Source organism: Zonotrichia leucophrys, chromosome 1 (genome assembly GCF_028769735.1).
Source record: "Zonotrichia leucophrys gambelii isolate GWCS_2022_RI chromosome 1, RI_Zleu_2.0, whole genome shotgun sequence".
Taxonomy (NCBI): domain Eukaryota; kingdom Metazoa; phylum Chordata; class Aves; order Passeriformes; family Passerellidae; genus Zonotrichia; species Zonotrichia leucophrys.
Window position 1 is genome coordinate 63,510,991 of NC_088169.1, and position 18,475 is coordinate 63,529,465.

Sequence of the window (18,475 nt, forward strand, 5' to 3'; positions counted from 1 at the left end):
TATTTCTGGTTTAGAAAAAACCCAAATACAGGGCAGTTCCAGGCAAGACATTACTACTCATTTCATCAATTTACTCTAAAACCTTCTCGAACAATATTTTGACTAAAGACAGTTACTCAAGAGTCAGCCATAAAGTCTCTATTGGGAAGACTCCAAGCTTCTTTCTAAGGGCAAATCACTCACTCAGATTTTTCATTAGGGTTTTATCTTTGTTTCATGCTTCCATTACTTCATCCTGTCTGATCCTACCCTATTACAAATCTGTCTCAATATTTTTTTTACTCTTTCTTCTTTTTTATCAAGTTGATCTTCAAAATATTTCACTAGTCCATTACACACAATTTTCACATTTAATGTACAAAAATCTCCCACCTTTTCCTCATTTAGAGAGCTACCACTCTTTAGAAAGATTCATAAAAAAGTTATCACCTCTTAAGACATTTTTGTTGTCCAGTACCATAGATTTTTTGAGCTCTAGTACTCTTTAGGCAATCTCCATATTACCTAGGTTTTATCCTTTTAGGTGTTCTTTTGTATTTCATTTTAAACCTACTATAAGTGTTTTCTCTTTAAAGCAGCTCTGGTACTTTTCACCTTCCTCCTTTTAAAGGCAGTACAGGTGGATAACTGGGATACCAGTTGGAACCAATGACTTTTGCTAAACAGTTTAGTGCCCCCCACTAAACTAAGGGCTCCCAGTCTTAGTGCTCCCAGGGCTCTCCTGCTGGCACAGCATCTTTTTTAAAAAGTCCATTTGTCAGGGTCATCAGGATCACCAGGAATCAGTGATACAACACTGGGGCTAGAGGCTTCCTACAAGCACATGGGACTGAAGTTCCCAAAGAGCCTGTGGTGCATTCTGGCAGTTAAACTTGGTTGCCATGGCTGGATCATGATCAGTGCTCCATGCTTGAAGTCTGCTGACACTACTGCTAACCCAACACTTTGTGTCCCTGACACATGACATGACCACTGCGTATCAATGCATTTAATCCCATGGATTCCATTTAATTCATACTTGCCAATTGTGGCAATCACAGACATGAAAAACATATTCACGCTTCTTGCTGGGGATTTCTCCAGACTGTTGCCCAGCTTGATTTTCTCCTCTTTACCATTGGTGCTGATACACTAGTGACAGACTGCTCTAAGGTAAGACTCTGAATGCCCACAATTTAGTCATCCTTGCCTTGAAAGACCTAAAATATATTTCAGCTTCATCCAACTACAAGAAATGCAGGTACACATATAGCACCATATTCTGCATACTCTTGCTGGACTTTTGGAAGTTTTATTTTAAAACCTGCAGACCAAAAGGCACAATATCCAATCTTATCTGGTAGGGTGAGGTGAGGAGAGTAGGACAGGATAGGACAGGAAGATTGACAAAGGCCAGATTTTACTCCCCAAAAACCAGACCTTAATGATTCAGATAATTTTTTTGTCCTGATTTGCCATTTCTTGAAAGTATTTAAAGCTTGTGTTTCAGATGAACCATTTTAGAAATACAGCAGGTCATCAGCACCTTCCAACAGCCTCAGAAGAGACACACATATTATAATGCAACAGCATATAAAAGAAGCAGTCTTAAGTACCACTGCTAGTCTCCCTTCTAGGAATCATTACCACTGTAAGCAGAATAACATGCTTTTACACAACCTGCAAGACCCAGCATGTAGGGGACTGAGAGGTATTTATAAGGGATTGATACCCTGGTAGAAAGGCTAAAGATTTTCCCCAGCTAATACATGTCAGATAAGACAGAGAGAAGAGATGAAATTATTCTGCAACCTAACCCAGGATTCATTCCCAGGTTCCAGGCTGGGAGGACATCTGCTGAAGTTTATAGATACCACACCAGCTGAAGCCAAGCAAGAGGTTACCAATGGATCTAAAACAGGGTTTGACATCCACAGCTTCTGACTATGACCACATCTCAACATAATGTGCTCAAACAAGTAACTTCATGGAACACTGAAACAGCACATCTCAACACTAACCCCCAAGCTAAGGCTGAACTGTTTCACTGGATAGAAAAACAACAGTCTCCAAATCTCAGACAGGGAAAATATGGCACAGGCAAAATCCTACAAATCACAAAATGATGACAGCTGCAGCATCTGAACCATGAGGACGCCCTAAACACAAGGTATTAATGCGCCGTGCACTACGTGCAAACAGTAAAAACGAGTAACTGCCAGTCAGCAGGAAGAAACAAGAACACAGCACTTATCAAGCCGTGCTACAACATCACACCCCAATTGTTATACATGACTCAAGGCAGACTTAAGTTCATAAGGCTTTTGTAACAAGAAATTTCTTCTCCCCGGTTCACCATATGTAAGGAACAATTATTTACCAGTATGTTTGACAGGCTGACATGACCACAGTAATGCACCAAGTACTCTTAAGTCTTGTTACAAGTCAAAGTAGACGTCCAGCAGTATTTCTAATTTCAAATTCCTCAGCATTTGGTTATTTTATAAAATAAAGCATAAAAACCCCAAAAGATCTGTTAGATGTTGTTGGATAAATCAGTGTTTCACTTCTACTCTGAGTTTCTGAATATTCTTCCAAAGTCAGACACAGTTACCTATGAAGAATCACTCCTTATCACCTTCCACTTGAAGGAAAAATAATTCTTAGTTCCCTCAAATTTGAAATTAATTTCATATGCCAAAGAAGAAAATCACTGCACACATTAGGGTTGCTGTGTTAAGGGCTGCAAGGGAACTTTGTTTCACTGTGATACAAAACACAGAAATGCCAAGCTGACAAAAGACGAGAGATTTAAGAGACACTAGACCTTGAGGGAAAAAAAAGAGGAAAAGAATGCTACAGTCCTTGTAAAACTGCCTTTGACACACTCAATGGGCAGAAGGAACACAGAATACAGCTGTACTCATCAGATCAATGTTTCAGATCTCTCAACAAGGGTGGCATCTCTCTCAACAAGATGACAAGAAACTCAAAAGTTCAGTTTCAGCCACCTGAGGCAAAGAGAAATGTCTTCCTTATTTTTCAGTTGATACTTGTTTTATGACAGAACACAAAACTGCATCAAACTCTTGATATCAAAAATCAATGGCCTCTGAAATCCAGAATTATCAGCATAAGCTGTACCACCAGCAATTCAAAGAATTATTTTTCAAATATTTGGAAGCCTTTTACCAAACCATACACACTGCACAAGTACCATTTGTGAAACTGCATATGAGAGTGCACAGGATGTGCTATGAACAAAAATTCAGTTGATTTTTTTCTCTGAGAAAAAAGCTACGATCACTGCTGGGCTGCTGCCTGTGTTATGGTAATTACGGGTGGTTGTTGTTAATGGTTGTTTTTGTATCAGTAAAAGCCCGGGCTGGGGCGAGGTAATGCCCTCCTCAGATAGTAACGGGCGGGGACCTTCCCGAACAGTGAGGAGAAGAGACTGGGGGGGGGGGGTTATGCAAAGTGACTCCAGGACCAGCATGCTGTGGGGGATTACGGCTCCAAACGTACTGGGAAAACCCCAAAAACAACGAGCCAAATAAGAGTTGAGAGACTGGAGTAATGTCTGGACGTGAGGAGCCGAGTGCTGAGCCTGCAGAGATGCGGAACAGAACACCTTCGGAGCCCCTCTCGCCGTGACCAGGGAGTCGTCCCCAGCGCCGAGACTGAGGGGGACGGGGCCGGGAAAAGTAACATCGGATGGAATCATCACGCCCTAAAAGGCTCCCACGAGTACCTGATCCCCAGCTCTGCCCCTGGTGGACAGCGCTGTGCTTATCCTCCTCCTCCTCCGAGTCGCCCTGGGAGACACGACGGGGACTGCAACCCCGCCGAGCTGCCCAATCCTGAGCTGATCGCTTTTAATAAAAGCATTAAAAAGGAGAAGTCTCCTGGCCCTGTTTATTTCAGGATGTACTTGCTCATCACATGCTAAAGAGCCAATACCACTCCTGTCACACTGCCACTTGGTGCCCTACCACGAGCCATGCAGACCTTTCTGGGGAAAAAGGATTACTTTCAAGTGTTGAATAACATTGAGATTCTATGAAGTCCAACAAGCTTTTCGAGCCTTTGTTTAACATGAAAGCCATTTAACTGCATAATACATTAAACTACTTGAAAAGGCAACACATATAGCTTCTGTAGACTAAAAAAGAAAAAAAATTTCAAGGAACCCCAAAACCAATCAGCTGTACTTGTACATGAGAACAAGATAACATTTTTCCAACTCCCCTGTAGCAAATACATAAAGTGGTGTACACGGGCAGGGGAGGAAACGGGACAAAAATCCAAACCTTACTATAAGTTATACAAGGTTGCAGGGGAAAAAAAAAAACAAGCTAATCCAAAAGGATAAAAATCACACCTTAGACAAAGCAGACAGAGTAATCATCCATTTATGACACAATGTTTTAAAACAATGTTACTACTTTAAGCAACTAAATCTCATCCACAATTAAAGACGAAAACTAGTCTTAGGGTTTCGGTTAATTTTAAGTTTCTACTTCATATCTAAAAATCAGTCTTAACTGACTATAAACACTTTGAAGTCCCTCAAGTATATCGCTTCTGGAGTCACAGAATTCTGGACACTTGGTAAGATTACTTCATCCCCAGTTACAGCAGAAATCAGCAAACCAAAACTATTTAAATATGTGGGTGATACAAAATGAAATGTAATGACCCGACCTCCTGACTAGCTGTACACTGGGATATAGAATCCTTTAACAAAATTAAAAATTAAGTTTCATGTACAGAGTGCTTAATAATGTAGATTTGCTGCACAGAAAAAAATAATCAAATGCTGCAACAGTAAGTGGTATGAATTCTAACAATTTTAACTACTTTTAGCTACACCAATTGTGTCAGAAGGAAGATTAAAGCATAACCAGCATCTACAACTAAAAATCTATCTACCATTGTAACAACAACATAGGGAGCTCAGTTGGTGCTCATCCTGAGCACCCACCTCACTAAGTGAGAATTAAGTGGGATACCTCAACAGGGTCAACGTTTAATCAACACATTTAGACCACTTCCATTACAACTTCAGCAAGCCAGTCCACAAGCCATCGGAAATGAAGAGGGAGGAAGCAGATGTTTTTAGCCAGGCAGCATGTCAATACTGCCAGCCAGCTGCCCACCCCCACTCTCCTGCGGGCCAGCCTCCAGCTAGCCCATGGCAGAGGGAAAGCCAGCACCATCTTGACAAGACTCAGTCAGGCCTTAAGTTTTAGCTTTCATATTTTTCAGATTCTGTACTGCATTAGTACATAACTCTGAACTTCATATAAAGTGTTAGCAAGTTCTCTTCACAGTTTAGTAAGACAAAACAATCCTTATCCAGCCTGAGAAGCAAGGACACCATTGCAGCTTCAGGCCCAAAAAGTGTAAACAACAGAGAACTGAGGAGAGCAGTCTGGGAGGATGGGACTGCATAACCTGAAGCTGTAACTGGACAATTAACCCCAACATGCAAATGGACCAGAACTTATAAAAGTGTGAAAATTTTTTGCCCAGTGTCCACCTAGGGTGGAGGCACAGCCAGGCTCTAGCATTGCCCAAAGTGTATCCTTTGAGGGCCTTTTAATAAATCCCTACTTTATTCCTTTAACTCTGTCTAGCCTCTGTTCTGAGCAGCCTTTCAAGGCATCAAGATGAACACCACACCTCAATGGCAGCTTTGGCTATCCTGTGGATACACAAGTTATGTTTCCAGGAACTTTAATAAGTTGTGCATTTAATTCTTTTGAAAATTCAGCTATTAAATTGAGAGAACAAATTCACTTACCAGTTCTAATTTCTCTGAATCTACAAATATCATTAAATTCTTTATTTCTGCTTTTGTCTCTCAACATTACAGAAGTAGGTCTCAGAAAATCAGAAGTTACATGCTTAGAGGAAAGAGCTACCCTGAACACATAGCTGGGTTAGTAAAGCAGCTTGATAAAACACACAGTGAGCCCAAGCAGCTTAGCATTTTCAAGTCAGTTCTAGACTACTTCCACCTCCCTAACTGAAAGACACATCTGGCCCAGTTCCAACAGCTGGACTAGATGTAACTAATGCCTTCCCTCTTGCATGTGAGCATATCCTTGAGTACAATTTTTATATTTCACAACATAGGTGCAGGTGTAAGACAATAAAAGGTGATGCTTGTATAGATGAAGTAAACATCAATCTTCCCCAGAAATTGCTTTATTGGCCTTTTTTCCCTATTCCTTCCCTGACACCTCTTCAAAAGTACGAAATACTGCAATGCACATGAAAATGCACAAGCCTCAGAAGCCAGACTGATTTGGGGCAGGAGAAAACCTCATCAAAATGCTTGTTTGTATTCAATGGATGAGATGATTAAGATTGACAGCTGCCTATCTTTGGTTAACATCAGAAGCTAAATATTCTCAATTTGCACAGACATATAATTAGTACATGCAAAGTTGAGGCTTAAACTGATGATATTCTACTTGTTCTGATAACAGCTGGCTTCAGATAAAAACAAAGACTAAGAACACTGACAGGAGGTGACACTGCTGTTCCACCTGATCACTTTGTGCATATCCCTTCAAAGTGTATATCCCTTACTCCAAGAATTGCAAGGATCTCACAGTACAGGAGAGAAGAATTCTGGGATAGCATCATGATAATCTGAATGCAACTACTTAATCACAATTGGAGGAATTAAAAACAATGATGCTCTGTACACCAATCCCATCTCGTTCTTTTGGACACACAAAAAGATTTGACATCCACGCCAAGTAAACCAAATGTTTAGTCCAAATTAACCCTTCTAGCTAGGTTTATTCCCTTACTCACCAGCATCATGGATTATTACCCATCTTTTCTCCCCTAACCAGTGTGTGTTCTAGGCAGACTTCCTCCCCAAGCCTAATTTTGAGACTTACCTAATTACCAAGTGCTCCTATATAAAGTTCCAAATTGTCCTTCTAAGAAAAAAAAAAAAGGGGAATTTTTCCCAGTTGTATAGACTACAGAGTTAGAACAACTTCACTTCTGGCTTTGTTATCATAGCTCCACATTAAATTATGCTAACCCAGTTAAAAATGCAGGCAGGGGGCATGGATTCCACAGTACAAAGCAGTCAAACAAACTCTGATACTCCAAGACAGTTTTGTTTGATTACTACTTGACCTAAAAGGTATTTGCTCTTCTTTTAGGTAAACATTCTATTATTTTGCAGAAGGTATTAAAACTTAGTTGAGATTCCCCTGTGTGCTGCAGGACCATATTTTAAATCTTCCTTTTGGCTTGTAACATTTAACACAGTACTAGGTACATAAAGAGCAGAGCGCAGCGTTTATGCTACTTGTCTTATCTTACTTATCTTATGCCATGATTTGTCTGGGACCTATATTTATATTCCTCAGGGTTAATAAAGGCCACTAAAAGAAAACTAGTTCTTTTGCAGTTGGAGATGCCACACTTTTTTGTAAAATCCCCAATTTGGGGCCCCTGAAATTAAGCCCAGCTGCCTTCTGTTAGCTAGTATGTGGCAAGATAATTCAGGTATCTGAACATGGCTAGCCTCAGCAAACTGGATAAATGAGAGATCTACTATAGCTCTTTTACTTAGTGGAGGGTAATGCCTCACTGAAGGCAGATTCTCATGCCAATATTGAAAGCCACAAACCTCCAATTATTATTACTCATGTTGCTGACCCACCTGAAAGCCCTGTGGAAGCAGACAGAGCTGCCCATCCACATTGTCTGCTTCTACTGCTCCAAAGGATCTTAGCAGAAAAGCAATTGCTATGTTTATTTATTACCAGCTCTTTTGTAAGGATATTTTTCAAGGTCCTGATATCCTCTCTGCAACTGTTCAACCTCCATACTGAGCTACAACCAGCAAAGAAGCGAGAAGTGAGCACTCCTGTTTTTATTCCCACATACCAATTATCCACTTTACAAGTACAAACTATCAAACAACCTTCAGGAGATTGGACTCGAAGCAAGTTGGCTGCATTCAACACAAATTGCACCAATACCAGAATACAATGAACATGTTATCTCCTGGTTTGACATAGAATAAAAAAGCTGGAATTCTCTATTCAACATCACAACTCAAGGAAGGAATACAAAATCTAGTCCATTTCCAGTTACTACTGTTGTGTGAATCAAGGACATTATATCCTGTCAAAAGTTTTACAGGACTTCCATTCAGATGTAGATTTCAACACTGTTAATCACACTTTTACTGACACCAGACCAAAGACCAGATCACACCCATTTGGGCTCTACCCGAAGGCAAAATCAAGTTTCCAGGTAATTCAACAGCATCCCCAGATACAGTCACCACTGTGCAACAGCTGGTCTGCACAAACCAACAGGCAGCAAGGATCACCAACTAATTCCAAGCACTACTTTTGACTAGGGGTCCTAAGTGAGCAAGGAACCTCTCCACAGAACGTCACAAAAAGCAGTGGCAATGCTGTCACTTGCCATCTCCATTTTGACACAAGGTCTACCTTGAAAAACTTAAATGCAGTGTTTGGTCATTTATGCTGCAGCCAAAAGAAACTGATGGACACCTGCATCGAGTTTTTCTTCTCCTCTCATATCTTTTGGACAGAGAAGGGCATACTGAATTTCACAAAGATGCCAGCTCTGCCTTATCTAAATACTGTATACACCAAATAAACACCAAGAAGAATGGAAACCAAGATAGTCTAATTATAAGTGATTCCTATTCATACTTCTTTTGAAAGTTAAAAGATTAAGGCTTCTTGACATATTAAATAGGTACAAGTAAATCCAAGGATTTGAGATTTGGACTTTTATGTTACAGGAATCTGCTTTTGCCAGTACACAAGCTTCTAAACAGGCAATTCGTTATTTCACTAAATTGCATGAGCAGGATAGTAAATGCTTTAGAGTTTCCTGGAAAGAGAAGCTTAACCCATCCTTAAGGGAGAACAAATTAAATACCAACACCACTCCTTGGTCTTGCCTAAGACATGACACCTCTTCAATCCTCTCCCAAAGTTTCTAAGCAAGGATCCCTCCCATCCCTTTTGAGCAGGGAAAGCAGCAGACCTGTCTAGTCAGGCAGAAAAACCTAACTGCCTCCACAAAAGACAAGGAAGCCCTTTCCCATTCCACAGTCCAGAAGACTAGAAGAGTCTGAAGAGTCTAGAAGACCAGCTCAGGTACAGTTTCATTTTTTTACTAACAGATGTTACCAGAAATCAAACCTACCACCTAATGCCATATTTCATAGACAAAATACCATATTCACTGGTGTACAGGACATCAAAGCAGCAAAGCCAAATTAGGATCTTTCGTGGTAACTAGGTGCAAACAACTGACTAAAATTATGATCTTCAGATCAACATAAAGATTTAAATACTTTCAAATGTAAAAACTTATATTGTAGATTGTAGAAATTGTAGATAACCACTTTTAAGAAATTCATTACAAAATTAAGTGTTTGGTCAGAACGGCTTCACAGATTTCTGGAGCAAACACCAGAACACCAGAGATTCTTAAGCGTGCCAAATATTTATACTAGTTTCCCTTAGCAAGAAGAAAAATAAAGAAAACATACAAGGCTAAATACAGCCAGATACCTTCTTGTGCAATCTGTGTTTGAATAAAGACACTCCCTTTTCAAATACGTAAACAGTCTTCAACTGTAATACCAAAGTACCTGGGATGATCATTCTATGAATCCATTATAGATTTATAAACACCTCCCTGTGAACTGGGGAAAAAAATTTTGTTATTCCATCTATAAAATGAGAATATAATTGCAATTTGCATACATTCACAGGGTGCCATGAAAAAAAACCAATAAATCAAGTCCCTAGAGAGCTAGGCTATATTCAACCACAGCAGACTTTTTTGGTATACTATTACATGGCCCAAATGAAATTAGATTTTCTTTGCTGTTTTTTTGAAAGATATAATCAAAAGGAAAAAAAAATATTAAACATGTGCTAGCTGCCTAATTAAATCTATGAAGAGATCATTCTGCTCAAATGCAAGAGAAAAAAGAGAAAACAACAAACCCAGCTGACAACGCAGGAAGAAGATGGAGCATTAGGAACTAGAAAATACACTCTAGCAACATCTCACAGTCTTATGAACCTTGTCAGCTGCCCTTTTGATTTAATCATTTCAGTAGCCTAAATTCTAGATGCTTCTACCTCACTCTTTAATGTGACAGAAAGAGAATCCATGTGCTTATATTACTTGAACATTCTGGGTATCATACTGCTCTCCTTGAGGATTCCTTCAGTTTCTTAAAATTCCAGGTTACAAATCCTTCCACTAAAAGAAAAGATGCTATCACATTGATTGCACATGTCAGTGCTCCTTTAATGCCTCTCCTTGTCTGGAAGGCTGCTCCTCAGTGCTGTTTGAGCAGTGCTATGAACACTACAGACTCTTCTTGCACACCTGGCAAACAGTGGTTACCAGGACCCTGAGGAATCACAGCAGGGCTCTCATTTCAGGACTCTCTCCTGATGTGGAAAGCCTCCTGTATCTGGCTCAAAGTCAGATTTTTATTGCAGAGAAATCACTACCACTGACTTTGCACCTAACATTACATGTGCATGAGAAGTGAGACGCCCTGATGCTAAAAATCTGCATGCAAAGAGTATCTGCTGGTGAGTGGTGACTTCAGTTCCCTAAGCAGGACACAACAACTCTCTGCAGAATTTCATCAACCTTCTGACTTACACTGTAGCTGACTAAGAAAAGGCAAGGACTGGCACTCCAGGAACTGCAAACCTGAAATCTGACAAGGTACCTGCTCAGGAATCCCCTGCTGCACCTCTGAAAGCCTGGGCACACACCACACTAGCACCCTGTGCGACTGACCACCTTCTCCTCACACAGATGAGCTCTGTGCTCCACACCAGCAAGTCTGCACTGGGGCTGGAACGCTCAATAAAACACCTCTCCATCAAGGCTCACAAGTCTTGAAAGGAAGCTGTTTTCCCAAGCGGATTTGGAGAATCACTTACTCTATCACCACCTCCAAAGTCCACCTGTTACTGAATCTGACAATAACAAAGGTTAAAAATGCTCAAGAAGAGGTCCTCAGCTGATGAGACATGACAGAGTATGAGGGAAATGAGTAATTCAGTAACAGGTGTTTGAATGAAGAAGATACAAATTTGTCTCCTGTTCTGCAGAAACTAGTACATTATATATTCCTATTTTGTACTTGCTGTACTTTTAAATGCACACAAAATCAAGTTCAAAGCTGACTGCAACATTTGCTTAGCCTGAGAAGGGAGACAAGTGTCAGGTGAGCCAAGGAGCCTCCCCAGCAGATTTAGTGGTGTTAATCAGATTGTGAAGGGATAACAATCCAACAGTTAAGTACCACTAGACAAGATATACCTTCTCCCCTTCACACTGACCTCTTTGAGCCACCACTGGTCTTCTCCAGATGTGAAGGGCTGGCTCAGGAAGCTAAGGGAGCAGAAAATTAAAGAAACATGAAGAGCTTTGCAACTCATTCACTCCAAGGCACAGACAGTTCTGATGCAGGAATAACTTTTTGGAAGATACCAGTGCTTCTGACTACCTACATCAAATTCTGTGAAATGGAATACAGAGCCCAGTTTCTGCTACTATGTTAGTAAGCAGGAACATCAATTCAGTAGCAGAGTTTCCCACAGCAGGTATTTTGGAAACAACTGACAGACTATTACTGGAAAACATACAGGTTTTGGATTTCTTTTTCAAATCAGGTCAGTTGATAATTTGTCTTTACTACTTGATGACCAACCCGTTATCTACTAGTTCATCGCCTCCTCTAGCCTGTTATAAATTAGATGCCTCATTCCACTTTTAATCCCACAACAAATACAAATCTGATCAGTTACTTGTAGCTGCTGCAGCTTCCCAATTGCTGTCTTTTCACATAACGCCATTTTAAAGGACAAAACATCCTGCTTAGATATGTGCTGGAACGGTACAATCACAAAGGCCTCAAAGAACTTATGTAAAAAATAGTTACAGAACCCTTTAAAACTAGTCTGACTGTTACTCTGCTACCAGCTGTAACCAGACTTCAATATTCTACAAATTAAAAATCAATCCTTTCATAAAAGAAGCTCTGGAGATACCAGTGGCACTGCTATAGTGTTAGAAATACATGAGAATGAAGAAATACAAATTCTGTAATTACAGGAAGATTACCAGAGGCTTGGTGTATCACAACAGCAAACAGCAATAATTGGGCCTCAATACAGCAAGCACAGATCCCAATCAGCTTATGAAGATTATGTTCATCACAAGACACCATCTCCAAATAGCATTCTCCACAGGTATTTTGGAAATAAACAATGATTTCCTAATGTATCTGTGTATTTAAATCCTTTAAAATGCAATGGATTCCACTGATTTTGAACCTCATAGAAAACACTACACAGTACATCTAAATGGACTTATCAGGTGTTTGCTTTCTGCCAAGAGTCACGAACATTTCACAGTGTTGAACTATTTACTTGCAGACTAAAGCTTGGAAAATTCTGCAGCAATAGCAACCTAAGAGGCTTCCCACATCTGTACCTTACTTCCTACCCATGTAATTCTTTCCAAGGTACAAACATGTACACTTTTGCTCTCCCAAGAGTATATATATATTGGGTTTGAAGGGTAATAAAGAAGCAGCTGGAGTTAAAAAACTCTGCATGAGCACTGGATCATGTATTACTTGTAGTTCCCAACAGGAAGTTACCTGACACCTGTTTTCACTTTACCTACTGAGACTCAACAAGCCAGTGAACCTCACAGCAGGCCCACAGTACCTTAAACGCACCTAAGCCAGCTGTTAAACCCCTACTCCCTTCTGGTATTCTTTCCTGTGTCCAAATGAAATGCAGAGAGCTGACCAATCCGTACTGTGAAATTTTGAAAGAAACTGCATTGGTACAAAGTAGCTGGGAGTAACAGGACTTCTACAACTGCTACAACACTTGCTTGTTTCATGAAGCCTTGGAGGGGAATACGGGGAGCCAGCGAAAACTCTCCTCAGTGCACAGAGCAGCGCTCAGAAACGAGCTGGCAGCAGCATGTGCGCTATTCCCAGCACTGTGCAGGTACGGAGCCTCCACTGCAAAAAGCCTTGGACACCTGACAGGAGCAGGGCTTTAAGCAGAGCTGTGCCTGTCCCAGATGCCCAGACTGCACCGACCTGGCCTCCCCAGAACAACATTCCTGTGCTCACAAAAAATTGGTGGCACCATGATAGAAAAATGGGGCTGAATTCAAGCATCCTCAAAAACTAGATCCTCACTGTTAGCAATGCAGGAACAGTAAACACACTGAATCTGCCAGAGCTGATGATGGAGATCTGGGCTAAGGCCACTTGCTTCCTCTGCCTCATTTGGGGTGAGAATGCTGAAGGCACAGAATAAAAATGTATCCTTCAAAGTTCCTGATCCCAAAGGTGATACAGACTTTAAGATCACACAACTGTTTGTAACTGGGAAAAATACATCAGTGACCAGCACTTCAGAAACTAAAAATCAAATAGAGCAGGAGCAGGTGAAAGATGACACAGTGGCCACATTTCCTTCTGGTAAATGGCCTTCAGCAAATCTCAGAAGGATAACCCTACAGCGTAACCAACAGAAGATCTAGGACTTGTCTTCTTTTGACTTACAACTAGGGGTATGACAAGTACATAAAAAGGAGATTTTAATCCCAGTCATTGAAGTGTTTTTACATAAAGTTATTCAGTTTATAAGACAATAACTCCCTTCTAGGTTTTGGGTTTCTTTCACTCCTTGGCTTTCTTTTAAATGAGAGCATTTAGAGTTTTCAATTTAGTATGCACTTTGCTAATTTCATGACCACACAATCTCATTATAACACACAAAAAAACACCAGCAAATCATGCAGACAGCCCTACAAATTATAACACCTCTGCTCATCAAGACTTTTTCCTCAGTTTTAGTCAGGGATGCTGACTAATCCTGACAGAAAGAAATGGGCTGATTGTTTGATCCACCACCTTAAACATCAGAACTGTGAGTCAACAAATGGGTGCCTGCTACTGTAATAAAGAATAAGCAACAGTTCTAATCCAAAACATTGAAGGAGTAAATAATGCTAGGAAGGATGTTACTAAGCAAAGAATGAAGCTGAAGAACTGCAAAAATCAGAAGGTTCAAATCAGGTTTTCTAAAAGCTAGGCTAGCTTAGATATCAATATAAACAAATAAACACAGTTACAATGAGTGTCACAAATTAAGAGATTGCAACTGTTTAATTTTGTCCTGTGAAGCCTCAACTGTACTGGAATAATTAGTGCTGGATATTTAGGGAAAAAACATCACAGAGACTTAAGACTCATGTCCATAATCAACACAGGAAAGTCTTCTCATTTTATGTGTAACAATTCAAAAACCTCTTTCACATCTCAGGAGAACACAGAATTCAGAAGACAGTGAGGAGAGAACTGGCAGCTGTTTGTCCAGATGAAGCCATGAGAGTCTTGGCTCCTTACTGATCAGCTCTGCATGTTGAGGTTAACTTTGTCTGCTGCTAATCACAGGCCAGTACCTATAAAAACAGAAAAATCTCACTAATTAAAGAAAGAACAGAAACTCCTATTAAGTGAAGAAGACTTAAATTGTGGCATTTGATACTGCTATTATCCTTTCTGAGGGCTAAATATTTTTTTTTAATATTAATACCTCAAAATCAAAATTTCAGTTCAGTATCAACAACTTTACCTCCCTAAAAGAGGAAGACAACAAAGAGATATGGAACTTCCACCCAAACTTGAAACTAGAAGAAGGAGAATGAACCTGTACAGGTCAAAGATTCAGAACCTTTGATTTCTGCTCAACACATCTGTTCCTCTGCTCTTAGAAATTCACAATGAGAAGCTGCATGGGGTGCAAAGCAAAATCCAAAAGTACTTACTTATCTTTTGTTTCCCTTAAAGTTGCATTCAGAAAAAGCAAAGGCAATTATATGTCCCAGCAAACCCAGCAATAAAATATGAGTTAAGTACAAATTAAAGGAGTAAGTATTTTGGTCTGCCAGAAGAGTCTGTACCCAGAGGGGATCAATAGTAACTCTCAAGTATTTAATAGCAGTCAAAGGAAGATTACTAAAGAATGTGTTCAAGCCTGCTGTGTTCAAAGGCAATGACTGTTTCCAGGCAGAAGGTGACTCAAGCGCCGCTGTTTTCAAACTGATGCTGAGACTGTACAGCTTTGAATATTCTACATTATCCAGAGGATATAATCTAGAGATCAGACCATGATTTATTATGCCATCATTCTAAATACTTCATTTCTCTTTGGTGGAGTTTGACAAAATGAGGCGGTGTCAATCAATGCCAATGAAAGCACTGATGCCTCCTGATTTCCAAAGCTGAGCACAGAAAATTGGAGGCAGGTTCTCTATGTCAAACCCTTTATTGCAGTACAGGGAGCAAACCAAGTGTATTTCATAGCTGACAGTTGGGAATTAGGTATATTTGATTTAGAAAACAAACACTTTGTGAAGAGCCAATAACTTTCACTACACAGAGACAATCTGTGCAATCAGCAGGTCAGTCTGTGTACCAGCTCCTCAAGAGAGGCACAGTAACTAATGGCAATTATATAGCTCTGCTGTGCTCATTCATTCTCCACTCGAAACTTAATCAACATTGTTTTACTTTTAGAGGCTTAAGTTAGATAAAGTTTACTCCAGAAGGGTATTTCTAACATGAACTTTTAAATACCCGGATCAGAAAAGAGTCAAAAAGGAGGTTTAGTAGAAAATCTAAGACATTTACTACAAATTAAGCTGTTTGGAAAGACACTGAAACATTTCCAATCTTTAAAAGTCCTTTAAATTAACCTATATTTCATTTTAGCATCTCTCCATGGGTATATAACTTTAAAATACCTCTGCATTTTATCTATTTGTTAGTGCAAAAGAAATAAGTTACCTAGATTTGAACCCTTTTCACAAGCAGATACGACAGCTTGAACTGCATTACTGGAGCTCTGCACCACTCTTAGCTCAGCCACAGAAAGGGAATCACTCAGCACGCTGGAAGCCAACCCTAGGGACATGCTTCTCCAAAAGAGCAAATACACTACTCCAAAATAATCGCTCCCCTTCAGGGGGAAATGAGAGCTAAGCCACCTTAGCTGGTCTGGCAGAAGGCAGTCCCGTCCCTCCTTCCTCCCGATGGAGGCAGACATTCAATTCCCCCAGTCTCGGGCATGCATTTATAATATAAGCAAGCGTGGATGACAGATCAGTTCACACCAGGCACGAACATACCTAACCTTTCCCTGTTTAGAGCTCTGATGGATTCAGGCCAGTGACTGAGAAAGCAGCAACAAAGCCGGTAACCAATACGGAGAGATGAGACAAGGACAAAATGAATGAGGAGCAGCAGGGAGAGCCTCACTGGATGAGAAGGGGAAAAAGAAATGCACCACGCCCCCTCCTCACCCTGAGAAGCAACTGCTAAACAGAAGGATGGGCAATTTTTAGTTACTTTCTAACATTTACTAATGTTAGCCATAAGTGTTGAAGTTATCATACTCTTTACGTGCAAGATTTTCTGCAAGAAAGATTCACTGTTGCAGACTTAAATAAAAATTAAAGATTACTTTACACCGTGAATGTCATCTTAAAGACACTGCTGCTGCTAAGCCTGACCTGCATAAAATTGTCTCCACCCAAACAATAGCAGCAGAAGTGTGAATTCTCCTAAAATACAAAATGTGCTTTCAGAGGACTAAAATTCCAGTCTACCGATTACAAAAGTTAAGTGATAAAATCGACAGAAGCATGGAAAACACCCTCAGGTGAAGTCAAAGTAATCTGACACATATTTAGGTTTTCACTCTAGCGAATCCTAAGCCGATTTCAATCCTAGCCTGATTTCAGAGCTCCCTCCCCCTTCCTTTCCTATTACAGAAACTTAAACATGAGATTTGGGATTTCCTCTTTCAATTGCGAGTAGAGCTGAAGATGTGTCCGAAAATGACACGCTGATTCGAAGACCTCTGGAACATCTCTAGGGAATAAGCTCCCAATAACCCTGAAGCTCTCAAATTCGGGGGAGTAAACTATTACCCCATCAGCCTTACCGAGCACTGCACTCCTTCCCCATTTAGACGCAGACGCCCAGCAAACCATTACTGATGCGCCTACCAGCATTTGAAAATAAAATATAAAAATTGAAAAGAGGGGCTGATACACGGTAGCACAAGGAACAAAACGGGCCAGCACAGCACACCGTAACCAGGCTCACCGGAGCGTGGGAGCGGTCCCCGGCACCAGCACAGGCCCCCGAGAGCGGCAGCGGCACGGCGGGCCGAGGGCAGGGCAGCCCCGAGTCCCGGCGGAAGGGCCGCCACCGCCCCGGGGGGCGGCACAAAGGCAGCCGGCACCATTGTCCGAGGCCCCATCCGAGTCCCGGGCACGGGGAAGGCGGCAAGACGGGGAGGCCGCCGGGGCGGGAGCGGGGAGCGCCGCGGGAGGAGAAGGTGCCGCATCCCGCCGGCCCTGCCCGGGCCCCGGCGAGCCGGGCGGAGGGGCCCGCGGGCGGCCCGGCCGCGCCAACCCTTCCCCCGCCGCCGCCTCCGCCCCCCGCCGGCCGCGCCCGCCCGCATGACGGCGAAGAAAAAACCCCCCTCAGGCGTTCCCCCGCCGCCTCCTCCCGCCGCGAGCGCGGCCCAGCCCGGCCCGGCCCGGCCCCTCCTCTGGCGGCCGCCGGCGGAGGCCGGGCCCGGCCGGGGCCCCGCCGGCCCCACACGCACCTCCGCGTCGCGGCCCTTGTTCTTGAAGCTCTTGATGCGGTGGCTCTCCAGGCCGGTGGCGGCGGCGTTCTCGGCCATGGCGGCTCCCGGCGGCTCCTGCGAGGCGGCTCCGGCGGCTCCCGGCGGCGGCTCGCGCGAGGGGCGGAGGGAAGCGGGACGCGCTCCGTGACGAGCGCGCGGGGGGGAAAACGGGCGGGGAGGGGGAAGGGGGGGGGCCGCTACCGCGCGCGCGCGCCGTTGCTGAGTGACTGGGAGAGGGGTGGGGGGGCGGGGAGCGGGCGGTGCGAGCGCACGTGACGCGAAGGGCGGGCGAACGTCGCCCAATCGCGGAGCGGTCTCGCGGCTCTGGCCCCGCCTCCTCACCACCCCGGTCCCGCCCCCGTCTCGCGGGGCATTCTGGGGAGTGTAGTGCGGGCGGGCGGCGGCTCCGCACGTGGCGCGGCGGCCAGGCCGCGCGGGGCCGGCTCGACGCCGGGCGCTCCGGGAGAACCGAGGGCCTGACGGTGCTGGGCAGGCAGAGCCGCAGACCAGGTCCGGTTGGAACAGACTACAGTGGGACATCTGGTCCGATCCCCCTGCTCAAACAGCACATGGCACAGGATTGTGTCCAAATGGCTCTTGATATCTCCAGTAAAGGAGACTCCGCAGTCTCCTCTCCGGGCAAACTGTTCCATTTTGTGGTCGCTCACACTGTAAAGAAGTTTTTTCTTATTTTC

At 42.7% G+C, this 18,475-nt stretch overlaps 1 protein-coding gene across 1 annotated transcript in view; it reads right to left on the minus strand.

Moving 5' to 3' along the window:
* The window catches only part of KPNA3 (karyopherin subunit alpha 3), a 48,321-nt gene extending 30,375 nt beyond the window's left edge, over positions 1-17,946 (minus strand). The window contains exon 1 of the mRNA XM_064715008.1: positions 17,760-17,946. Coding sequence (XP_064571078.1) covers positions 17,760-17,837 — 78 coding nt within the window. The 5' untranslated portion in view covers positions 17,838-17,946. The remainder of the gene's footprint in view (positions 1-17,759) is intronic.
* Between the last annotated feature and the right edge of the window lie 529 nt (positions 17,947-18,475).